The sequence below is a fragment of the Sceloporus undulatus genome, chromosome 6 (genome assembly GCF_019175285.1).
Source record: "Sceloporus undulatus isolate JIND9_A2432 ecotype Alabama chromosome 6, SceUnd_v1.1, whole genome shotgun sequence".
NCBI classification, from domain to species: domain Eukaryota; kingdom Metazoa; phylum Chordata; class Lepidosauria; order Squamata; family Phrynosomatidae; genus Sceloporus; species Sceloporus undulatus.
In genome coordinates, this window is record NC_056527.1 from 5,985,881 (window position 1) to 5,998,705 (window position 12,825).

At 42.3% G+C, this 12,825-nt stretch overlaps 1 protein-coding gene across 1 annotated transcript in view; it reads left to right on the top strand.

The window, feature by feature from the left end:
* The first annotated feature begins 5,684 nt into the window (after positions 1 to 5,684).
* The window catches only part of LOC121933008 (pituitary adenylate cyclase-activating polypeptide type I receptor-like), a 27,891-nt gene continuing 20,750 nt past the window's right edge, over positions 5,685 to 12,825 (top strand). Inside the window, exon 1 of the mRNA XM_042472195.1 lies at positions 5,685 to 5,822. Within this exon, the coding sequence (XP_042328129.1) occupies positions 5,748 to 5,822 (75 nt within the window). The 5' untranslated portion in view covers positions 5,685 to 5,747. The remainder of the gene's footprint in view (positions 5,823 to 12,825) is intronic.

A 12,825-nucleotide genomic window follows, 5' to 3' on the forward strand; every position in this document is an offset into this window, starting at 1 on the left:
CGAAAAGTCAGGGGCAGAAAGATACAGCTGGGTGTCATCAGCATACAGATGGTAGGAAAAACCAAAAGAGCTGATGAGTTTTCCTAAGGACAGTGTGTAGAGAGAAAACAGAAGGGGACCCAGAACAGAGCCCTGGGGAACTCCAACAGATAAGGGAACAGGAGAAGAAGTCAGACCCCCTGCAACTACTGCAAAAGATCTGCCAGACAAGTAAGATCTAAACCAGTCGAGAACAGAGTCTGAGAACCCAAGGCCAGAGAGTATGTCAATTAGGAGACAGTGATCAACAGTGTCAAAGGCTGCAGACAGATCGAGAAGAATGAGAACAGAGTAAAGGCCATTAGCCTTGGCCTGTAAAAGGTCATTCGAGATCTTAGTGAGAGCTGTCTCTGTAGAATGCCTTGGGCGGAAACCAGACTGAAAGGGATCAAGGATGGAATTGGTTTCAAGAAACTCAAGACAGCGCGAATAAACAACCCGTTCCAAAACCTTAGAAAGAAAGGGGAGAAGAGAAATCGGACGATAGCTAGACAAAGAGGAGGGGTCAAGAGAAGGTTTTTTCAGAATTGGGGAAATGAGAGCATGTTTGAAGTCCGAGGGGAAGGAGCCTGTAGAGAGAGAGAGATTGAAGATATGGAGGAGCGAGGGCAGAAAGGAGGGAGCTATAGAGATTAGAAAACGAGTAGGAATAGGATCAAGAGGACAGGTTGCAGGTTTGAAGAATTCAGAAGTGTAAAGAGTTCATCCAAAGAGGCAGGAGGAAAGACAGAAAATTTGTTAGGCGAAGGTGATAGAAGATTAAGAGCAGAAGAAGAATCAGGAGGGACTATCTCAGAGCGAATAGTGGTAATCTTAGAGATGAAATAGTTAGCAAAGTCATTAGGAGAGAAAGATGAAGAGACTGGAGGAGAGGGAGGTTTAAGCAAAGTGTTGAAGGTGGAGAACAAACGCTGCGGGCACCTCTCATTGGCAGAGATCAATGATTTGTAATAATTCTGTTTAGCCATAGAGAGGGCGCGTGAGAAGGAAGAAAGAACAAATTTGAAATGGATAAAATCAGCCCACTCTTTGGACTTTCTCCAAAGACGTTCGGCCGCTCTAGAGCAGGACCGGAGAAACTTAATGTTGGGGGTAAGCCAGGGCTGAGGCCTAGTCTTAGAGGAAGAAGTGCGTACAGAGACAGGGGCAAAATGGTCGAGAGTTGAGGAAAGAGTTGAGTTAAATAAAGACATAGCTGAATCAGCAGAATCCCCGAGATTTAGGGAAGAGAGAGATGAATCCAGGGTCAGACCAAGTTGGTTAGAGTCAACAGATTGAAGATCACGAAAAAGACGTTGAATAGTATGGCGAGGAGGAGGAGTATAAGTGAGAGCAAAGGAGATTAAATGATGGTCAGATAGTGGAAAGTCAAGTGCCAGGTAGTCAGAAATGGCGCAGTTTGCAGCAAGAACTAGGTCAAGACAGTGACCAAGAGAATGAGTTGAAGAGTTGGAGTGTGGTTGGAGGCCAAAAGAAGCTAGCAGAGAGTTAAAGCGAGATGTTGTAGGGTTATTGGAATCGTCAACATGGATATTAAAGTCACCTAGGATCAAAGTGGGGACTGAATCTGAAAGGAAGAATGTCAGCCATGATTCAAAGTCAGATAGGAACTGGGTGGCAGAACCAGGAGGGCGATAGATGACTGCAACCCGGAGCTGTAGAGGAGAAAAGAGTCTAATAGGATGAAACTCAAAGGAAGAGAAGTGATAGCTGGGGGGAAAAGATAGAACTTGAAACTGGCAGGAGTTAGATAGCAAGATACCAACCCCTCCTCCTCGACCCTCAGGACGGCTTGTGTGCGTGAAGGAGAGACCACCAAAAGAGAGGGCAGAGGAGGTTGCAGTATCATGGGCTGGGAGCCAGGTTTCGGTGAGAGCAAGGAGGTTAAAGGATTTAGAGAGAAAGAGGTCATGAATTGCTGTTGCTTTAGGGGCAGCAGAGCGGCAGTTCCAGAGGGAACAGAGGAAGGGAAGCAGGGAGACAGGGAGAGGCCGGATGGGGATCAGGTTAGGAGAAATGTGGCGAGCCATGGGAAGGATGGGGTTCACAGAGAAAAGAAAGAGGTGAAGCTAGCTTTACAATTAAAGGTTTGAATGTTGCACAATTTCCTTGGCATGCACAATTTTCAGGGAAGTTTCTGCAGTTCCCAGGAGAAGCTGCATGGCTTTTGGAAAGCTGTGTGCATTTTTGGGCAAGCGGCACATCCTTCAAATAATCATTGCAGGGGGGGAAATTACTCCTTACTGTTCTAAAGCTACTGAATTAAAATGGTTATCATTGTTTTTGACACCTGTCAAGAATTGGAACAATCAACAATTGACCATCCCTGGTATTTTCTACCTTGCTGATAGGTAAACTGCCAAGAGATGCATGAAGTGAAACCAATTCCATCAATTTCTAATTTCTAAACTTAAACCGTCTCCACCCACCTGAGACTTATTTAGAAAAGCATACAAGGCCTGGGTTTTAATTATTTCTGCAATATGTTGCATGGCGGAGTCCGCAACCTGTCTCAGAGATGAGTTCTCCTCTTCTCCATCATTGTGCTTTCTAATTCCATCCTTTCAAATCACTTTTCTTAATTTTAATTCTATCAGTGTTAAAATTATACTGTTTTGATTTGTGTTCGTCCCCCCCCTTTTTTCCCCCCTTTCTTTCATGGCATGAAACAGCACAGGAACATTGGGCTTCTTCACCTATAAATAGTATTTTGTTTGTTCTAGAAAGAGGGAGAGAAGGACAAGGGAAGAACCGAGAGAAAAAAGACGGCACAATTAGTCTTTGGCCACAAGAAACTGTGACTGGAGTCCCATTTCTAGGAGAAAGGGAGGATATAAAGCCAATAAATTAACAAATAAAGTGACCCCCCCCCCAAAAAAAAACCCTCCAGGATATTTAATTAAAAATAAACAATTTCCCACCAAGCTCACATCTTTATAGCTTTGAGTGTTTTAACAGGAATGGCTGAGAAATTTATTTCAGTTTGTTTTGATCAGGATTAGTGAAAATTCTCAAATTCTTGTGGAAAGCCTACATAAGTTGCATAGCATGCATTGTGTGGTTACACACTGATTGTGCTTTGTTGTTGCTATTTACCATTATGTTAGTTTTGACTCACTTTGAAAGATTGCCAAGAGTCCCAGTTACCAACAGCCCTTCAGTATCACAATGTAACTTATAGTTCTCTGGTGCCACAACAAACTACCAATCACAGGATTCCATAGCACTGAGCCATGGTAGTTAAAGTAGCATCAAATGGCATTATTTCTGCAGTGCAGGTTAGACCCTAGACCAGGGGTAGGCAACCTTTTTGACCCGGGGGCCGAGTTGCTGTCCCTCAGACAACTGGGGAGCCAAAGCCTATATATATATATATAATATAAATAAACCGGGACAAATGTAGGACAAAATTTTCAAATGGAGGACACTTTTTTTAAAAAAATGGAAGACACACAAAAAATTTGCTATTTTTTAAAAAAATGTTAATATAAATGCATGTTTCTGAGGCTTCTATAGACAATTGCCCCCCTTGTCCCCGCTTGCCCCCTTGCCCGCCGCTTGCTCCCCCTTGCCCGCTGCTTGCTCCCCCTTGCCCGCCACTTGCCCCCGCTTGCCCCCTTGCTCGCCGCTTGCCCACCTCCTCCTGACAGGCCAAAGGCCCCTTGCCCTCGCGTGAGAGGCCAAAGGCTCCGGCGGCAATCGGCGGCAAGACTGGGCAAGGGCTGGTCCCAAGGCCTCACTGGGCCGCATCCGGCCTGCGGGCCATAGGTTGCCTACCCCTGCCCTAGCCATACAGAACTGAAATCTATTTGTATTCAGAAAGCCTGCAGATTCACCATCATGCTACTACTGCCATGATTCTGGTGCAAGGAGGAATTGTGAGAAGGATAATGCTTCAGATTGTCTCATCAGAGATTGCTGATGGGTGTGTATGTGTGGAAACATCAGTCTACTGCTCCTCAATCAATAGGAGAAAAAATATCCATCACTTGCAGCAGATGATGCCAATAAGGTAGGATGGATGGTGGTGGGGAGTCAAACAAGGAGATGCTACTTAGCTAAATATACTTAACTGTTGATCTAGGATCGTGGTCCTATTTTCTCTCTCCAGTGAATCATGTTGTCTCATGAAGCCAATTGAGCATCCCTAATCTGAAATCTGAAACACTCCAAAATCCAAACCTTTTTGAGTGCTGACATGACACTGGAAAGTTACCCACCTGACCTCACCTGAACAAACTTTGTTCTATGCACAAAACTATTTAAAATATTGTACAATCAGCCCTTATTATACATGGATTTTTTATACAAGGATTCAAGCATCCACAGTTTGAAAATGTTCAAAAAAAGTATAAATTTCAAATATCAAACCTTGATTTTCCATTTTTTATAAAGGAGACCATTTTGCTATGTCATTATATTTAATGGGACTTGAGCATCCATGGATTTTGTTATCTTGGAACCAAACCCCAGCAGATAACAAGGGTCTACTGTATAACATTAACTGTAGGCTATGTTTGTAAGGTGTATATGAAGCATAAATGAGTTTATTGTTTTATGTACAGTGCTGTGCAAATCTACAGTGCTATATAAATAATAATAATAATAATAATAATAATAATAATAATAATAATAATTTAAGCTTGGGTCCCATCTCTAAGATATCTCATTATGTATATGAAAATATTCCCAGATCCAAAAAAGTCCAAAATCTAAAATGCTTCTGCTACCAAGCATTTCAGATAAGGGAGACTCAACAAAAATGTCTAAAATATAACTACAGTGTCATCATTTTGGCTTCTAGTGAGGGTGGTTTGCTCTTAGAGCCATTCATTTAACTTTCTGGTAGTTCATGGTATCAGTACAACTCTCCTTCTACATCACATCTCAAAACAGTTTATTCTCTTCCTGCCAGCTTTCTTCATTTTCCAACTTCCATATCCATATAATAGAAAATGACTCTTCAGGTGAATGGTGTAGTTGCTCATCTGAAATGCACACCCAAATGTGCAACGAATGCACAATTGAAAGTACACACACATCAGTGTGCATGTTCATAATGTGGGCATATGCATGTGAATGTGTGATAACACTGTATGTGCCTTTATAACCATGAACTGAATGCAGGTATTCTGATGTCTGACCATTTCTACAGGGGAACATATGTATGTGTAAGACACCAACAGCCTGGAGCAGCCACCAAGAAGGCCCTTTCTCATGCCATGCCAGCATCAAGCACATTTGGTGCTGGAGTGAGAGAAGAGCCTCTCCCAAAGATTTCACAGGCTGGGTGGGCTGGAATAGAAAAATATGGTCTTTCAGATGGCCTGCACTGCAAATAGTTTGCTTTCTGCATTAGTTCTGCCACTGTAGGTGGTTCATGACATAAATTCTGGGAGTCCCCAAACTGTTCCAAGCTGTTCCTGAGATGAAAACCTGAAATCCATGTGTTTGGGCTCTTGGTTTTAATATCATGCCCGCATCACTTTACATGGGATGCTAAATAATGTGCTACCTACTTTTGATGGGGAAAAAAGGCTTTTCATCCATGCAAATAGCAAAACGAGGAGGAGGAGGAGGAGGAGGAGGAGGAGGAGGAGGAGGCGGCTCCATTCTCCCCACCTTTGAGGGTTGGCGCCTACAGGGAAAACAGCTCCTTGGAGCTGAGAAGGTGCAGTTGAGACTTGATCAGTGGGGGATTGACAGGCATGGGGAGGGAAAGAAAGATTCTCCTCCTGCTGCCAAAGATGCAACTAACTCTCTGCTGGCTGTTACTCCCTCTGGTAAGTGGACTTTCATTTTTTCTCCCCAACAGAACTAAAAGAATTAAAGACCCTGGGGGTCTTTGGCGGAAGAAGGCAGATTATGGGTACTGTGTAGACTTTTCTGAGATTGCTGAATGCAAACGAGTGATCCGTAATTCCTTCTGAATTGCCTGCTGTGCTCAGACGAAGGTAATTCAAGGAGGGGAGATAGGTGACTCTTGCTGAACTGCTCTTTCAATGCCCTTTTGTGTGTGAAGTAAGTAGGACCATGGGGTGGAGATGCTTTTGCTTTCTTTAATAACGGATGTATTGGTGGAGCCTTAACACACTGGCGAGGATGGAATGAGCAGCTGGCGTTTTTTTCTCTGCTAAGTTAGCCAGGGCACAAGGGGGCACATTTATGTCAATGCAGTTGAGGTCAAGTGGTTGGTAGGTAGGTTAGTGAATGCCCTTCAAAGGAGCTATCCAATGTGCTGAATCTATGCTAGGAAGAAGGTTTGGCTTTCAGGATAGCATTCAGCACTCTGAATACATTTAAACTTTGGACTAAAACTCAGAGCAGATTCATAGTCTCCTGAATGGTGTCCGCCAAGAGTCTCTTTCATTATCACTTGGTGTGATGCCAGCAGTTGAATTTGCCTGGTTCATTGCCTCCTAGGTTTACATAAAGAGAATCTCAACACTTTGTGCGATTTGGATGGGTGAGAGGGAGTGTTCAGCTTTTCCTGATGGGATGGAAACCCAAAGGTGCTGATTTCTTTTTTGTGATGGTGATTTCCTTTTTGTATCAATATTTTTGAGAGAAGGGGAAAGATGGGGAGTGTGAGAAAGAATAAGAAGGAAGAGAGAAAAATGTAAATCTAAAGAAACAGACTCAAACTGAGACTTGAGTTTCAGGTTAGGTTTAAAGATGGGTTCTGAGAACACCACCAATCCAGTTGTATTGAACATATCTGTATGCATTTTTTTAACCAAACTGGTTCCATATTTGGATGTGTCCCTTTTTTTTTGTGTTCAGTCAATCACGTTTCTATGATTGTGAATCCCAGTTGTACTTAGTTTTGTGTATTTCTTTTTCTTTTGAGCGTGTTCCACCAGGTTCACATAGGCTGCATCCGCACTGCAGAAATAATCCAGTTTGCCACCACTTTAACCGCCATGACTCAATGCTATGGAATCATGGAATGTGGCACCAGAGCTCTCTGACAGAAAAGGCTAAACATCTCACAAAACTACAGTTCCCAGAATTCCACCGCATTGAGCCATACCATTAAACTGGTATCAAACTGAATTATTTCTGCAGTGGGGATCAGCCAAAGCAAATTCACACCTTTCTTCTTTCTCTGTCTCTCATTTTATTTACTTTGGAGCCAAAATTGTTTGGAGACTTGTCAAAATTTGAAGCGTGGGTTTGAGTGGATGTGGTTTTTTTCCTGAAGGCTCCCTGTAAATTTAAGGATTTTAAAGCAACATCTTGCTTCAGTTCTGGTTGGAAAACTGTGTGCTTAAGAAATCACACCAACAATGATTAAGACATTCGTATTCTGCCTCATTAGGAAGACTTATGAAAAGATGCATTTCTTTGGAACAGTTGGTGTTTGAAAGCAGAATGCCATGACATTTGAGAATATTTTTTTAAATGTGTGTTTGGGCTAAAATTCAGGCTTCCACAGAAAATGTTGATCATACTCCTTCGCTCTTACAGGAAGGAAAAAATAAAGGAAGGTAGAAAAAGAAGGTGGGAGGGAGGGAAGGAAGAACAGGGACAGAAAAATTGATATATCAAATCATGACAAGAACATTTGAAGTTTCCAGAATTTGAACCTTAAGATGAGGATTTCCTCCCAAACACTTGAAAGCAGAGACTTTGGCTTTAGATACATAAATGTGATGTTAAGACATAGCTGAGAAAAGTGGCTTTTTTGGACTACACCTCCCAGAATATCTCTGGCCACACAGCCAAAAAGGTTACATTTTCAAGAATTGGGTTAAAGGACTAATTTTAAAGTCAGATTTCATATTTTGGTATAGGAGCACTTATATGTATGATTCAGAGATAAAACACCAGTGAGACAATTCATATTATAATCAAAATGTGATTAGCGAACCAATTTGTACCATCTGAGATTTCATCATGGTGCCTCTGGAATCAAAAAATGAATTCATGGGCATTTCTATTTTAGGTCTTAACCCCTGTGTCCCAGATCGCTATTTCTTGATGTCAGAAAAGTTAGTTTTGTTGAACTACAACTCCTAGACCTTAGCCACGAGAGCTGCTCAGATTAAAACCCAGAGCAGAGTCATTGCCCATTGAGAGGGGAGCCACTAGCTCCTACTCTCTGGATATTAGACAAGATAGACAAACTATTTACTGATTTGAATAGTGGTGAGGATAGTTTAGCTCATGCTTAAGCTGATCTGATGTGATCTGGAATCCTCATCATATGAGATACCTATATGTAGATGTCCCCATCTGCGTTGGAGTCGATTCACCCCTATGAAGATTTTCCATCACTTTATATCAAAGCATTAAAAATTAAGGAGTGCAATCCAACAGAACTATACATTTATCTCGACCCAACAGTTCCTTGTAGCAGTGGGAATTTTACTAAGGTTTTCGAGGGTTTTGAAAAGTTATTAGCTGAGAGCCTAGGTCAGGGTTGCACAGCATCAGTCTTTTCATGCAGAACTGTGCACTGATTGGCAACAATGAGAAAGCAAATGTGCAACTGGATGGGCCAATAAATAAATAAATGTGCAGCTAAATGCACAATTGAGCACCCATCAGAATGTGCATCCTTATGTGCAATGGCATTCCTTGCACAATTCCACTTCTGGGCCCTTGAACGGAATGCAGATGCTGCAATGCCAGACAAAAATGTCGAACAGCTTCCATGCAAGAACTGAGAGGATTCCAGACACTGATTGAAATTAATTATAATAATAATAATGATTTATTCATAACCCACCCAATAACAAGGCATCTGGGCGGGTTAAAACAATAACAATACATAGAAAATACAATAAAGTTAAAAATTAGTCCCTTCCCAACTGTGGAATCTCCTGCCCAGAATCCTCATGCCTGCTTGATGCTTCTAAGAAGCTATAGTCCAGGAAAAGGCAATGACTTGGAGGCACACAACAACAACAGTTGATTTCACCCAGGCCACATATATACCATGGTTGCATCATTTTGTTTCAAACCATTTTAAATTGGCTGGTTTTTAATGGGTGAAAGATTAAATATATTTTTAATCTTGTAAATTATTGGTTTTACTTATTAATTTAGATTGATTTCCTTATACATCACCCTGATATCTTCAAATATAGGGCAGGATATAAATATTTTGAGAGCCAGAGTGGAATACAGTAGTGCTTTGAGTGTAGGACTGGGATTCTAGATTTGAATCCAAGCTGGACCATGAAACCCACTGGGTAACCTTGGCCAATTCACACCTTCACAGCCCCAGAAAATGCTGGTCCGAAATGCACAGCAGAAATAATCCGGTTTCAGACCGCTTTAATATCCCTGGCTAGTGCTAGGGAATCCTGGAAATTGTAGTTTATTTTGGCACCAGAGGTCTCTGACAGAGAAGGCTAAATGTCTCACAAAACTACAGTTCCCAGAATTCTGTAGCATTGAGCCAAGGCAGTTAAAATGGTCTCAGACTGAGTTATTTCTGCAGTGTGTTTTGGACCTCTGTGATAAGTTCACCTTAGGGGTCACCATAAGTAGGAAATGACTTGACGTCATACAACCACAACAATAAGTGTTTTAATAACTAGATACTTAAATAAATAAGTCAATAAATAAAAAAAATATTTTCCCACCAATGTGTTGACCCAAGTTACACATTCACCTTTGGAATCTGTAAAGATCTGAACATGGCTTCTCATTCCACCACTGTTGCATGTTGTCTCTCTTTTGCTTTCTTTCTTTCTTTCTCTCTGACATTTTTTGTCTTTCTGGGGGGAAAAAGAAAGAAAAAAAGAAAGAAAAAAGTAAAGAAAAGAAAAGATCTGCTGGCATGGATGGATGCCTCTGAATGCTTGACAAGCACATCTAAGAATCATAATTACTCTTATGCTTAAGCGTGTGAAGCACTTTGACAGCTATTAACTTTTAATTGAGATAACAAAAAGAGTCATGGAACATGTCAAAATATGACACAGAAACATGAAGAACAGAAGTGAAGGGTTTTTCCCCCTGGAGGTGGTGGCTGTGGGTGGAGAGATGGAATATAGAAGGCATCACGACTCACGTAGGAGAAAGAAGAACTAGGATCCTGCAGTGGCATCTGGAGCCAGAGACCTCATGGGAAGCAATAAAGTAAAGTTAGTGATAATGTTGGGAGTCCGTGGGTCACAGGACCATGTGCCAGATGTATCTAATTTCAAAAGGATTCAAGACCCTTATTTCTAGGGGCCTCGCTTTGGCTTCTCATTTATGGTCACCTTCTTTACTCATTCTTCAAATTCATCTCCAGATGCCAATTGTTCCAAGGCTGGGTTGGCATCACTGGGCCTTTGGCAATGATGGCGATTTAGTGTGGTGTGGTGGGAGTGGCATGGCCTCAAATACCTGGGAAAAATGAGATACAGAGGGCCAAGAATATTTGACTTATTTGTGTATTTAGGGAAATTATTTATTTACATGTTTGATTAATTTAAATAGAAATAATTTTGGCATCTCCTTTATTGTCGCCTTCTTTACTGGTTCTTCAAATTTGTCTCCAAATGCCACCTATTCCAAGGCTGGGGTTCTGGGTTGGCATCATTGGTCCTTTGGCAATGTTGGTCATTCAATGGGGGTGAGGATGGCATGGCCTTGAATAGCTGGTACAAACCAGATATGTTAGACCAAGTGTGTTTTATTTATCAGTATTTTTTTTTTAAAAAAATGCTTGTTTGATTAATTTAAATAAATATGCAGAAGCAACCTGTCAAAGAATAAGCTTGATTCCAACAGGGAGCTGATTTTTGACTTAGAACAAGTGGCTCAAACCTGCTTTTTCCACAAGTGGTTTGAAACCCTGCTGTCCATACCGGCTGCTTCCAAGGTGGCTGAAATGCGCACAGGGAAAGCATCAAGCCACACCATTGGGAAATTTCTTCTCGTTGCCTCCCACTATGCATGCACACCATCACACAAACACACCATCATCAACCATTGGCTGCTAGGCACCATCCCATTGGATGGCCTCCCCTTTGATCGGCCACATGGTTGTACCTGCAATCCTCCACCGGGACAGAACATCAGAGCATCAGTGCGCCCAGTGAAACACTGGCAAAGCACAATCACGGCTACATGACCCCTTCACCCCTTCAACCCATGCCCCCTCTTGTACTGTCTGGTTTGTATATGTTGTACTTATATCAATTGGAGGTGTCACACTTTCACTTTTTCACATTGCCGCCTTGACCACTAGAGACACCAGCTCTGTCCTTTTTAAATGTACACCTGCACCAGTGCGTTTATAAGCAGCTTTAGGGTTAGGGTTAGGATAGATCACTCCTTTAGAACCGCTCTGGTATCGGGACATTTATATTCAGGGTCGAAGGTGCACATTTTCCGGTCTAAGTCAGAACATTCCAGGTTCTTTTTGCTCCAGTTTTTAGCCCTGGAACACAGCTTCAATCTAGCTCCCATCCACTTTGGAGGCGTGCATCATCTAAATGCCCTGCCTTCAAAGAGGGTAAAAGCCCACTTTATTGGCCATGGGTTTCACCCCATAGAACATTCCAGGGAAGGAGAAAATGTGACCTGCAGGTTGCCTTGTAGCCACCAATACTGTTCTGTAGCCCCCAATCTCCCACACAGAAGATTTTCCAGAACACTAAGTGAGAGTGTGAGGCAATTTCACCATGTTTTGGACTCGCATGTCATTTTAAGACCAGGATAAGCCTTTTTAAAAAAACAAGAAATGACCTAGAAATTGACTTTCCAATTACTTCCCCTCAAAGGGATGTCATCCATCTTCTGGGGCATCACCCCATGAGGGCTGCACCCCTTGGTGACACCACTGGAGATGCCACCTAAACGTTAGGAAGAATGTCTCGACAGTAAGAGCTGTTTGACAGTGGAAGACACTCCTTTGGAGAGTGGTGGAGTCCTCTTCTTTGGAGGTTTTTAAGGAGAGGCTGGATGGCTGTCTGTTAGGAATGTTTGACTGTGGCTTCCTGCATGTCAGAAGGTTGGATTGGATGGACCTTGGATAAGACTCTATGATTCTATGACTGTACCACATGTTTTGTCTGTGTAGGTTGGGACCTCATGAGGAGTCACTCACAGTTTCTCCTTTCTCCACTGAGGCAAATTGTAAATGCTCCTTGCTCATATACTCTGACTGAGATGATGTTTATCATCCTGCCATTTGTAAGAGTCCTTGAAGGCACCAGTCAGCCTTATCATAATTTCACAACAGAATAAAAATTGCAGCAAACGGCTTGTCATAATAGCTATCATGGCATATGGGATTGTCATTTGCTCACTCGCTCATGTTTCACCTGCCCCGCCTTCCATGCGGCAGAAGCTTCTGTCAAGGAAGGGTAAGCTAAAAACAGAAGCAGTGTGCTCTGCCAGGTCAGACGTTTGCACATTCTCCGTTTTAAAGGTATCGGGGCACTTTGGAATTCTCCTCCTTAGAATTTGGAAATGGGGAATTCAAAATGAGTTGACATTTCATATTCTGAACTAAAGTGCCTGACCTTTCTGGTTTTGTGTGTGTGTTGTGTGCCTTCACGTAATTTCCAACTTATGGCACCCTAAGGCAACCCTATCATGGGGTTTTCTTGAAAAGATTTGTTCAGAGGATGCTTGGCATTGCCTTCCCATGAGGCTGAGAGAGTGTGACTTGCTCAAGGTCACCTAATGTATTTCATGGCTGAGTGGGAACCAAACCCTGGACTTCAGAGTCACAGTCCAGTGTTAAGACCACTATGCCATGCTAGTTTTACCAGAACAAAAATCGGGGGAAGGTAACAATACTCCAACTTTATAACTGAAGGCTAGAAGATCTAT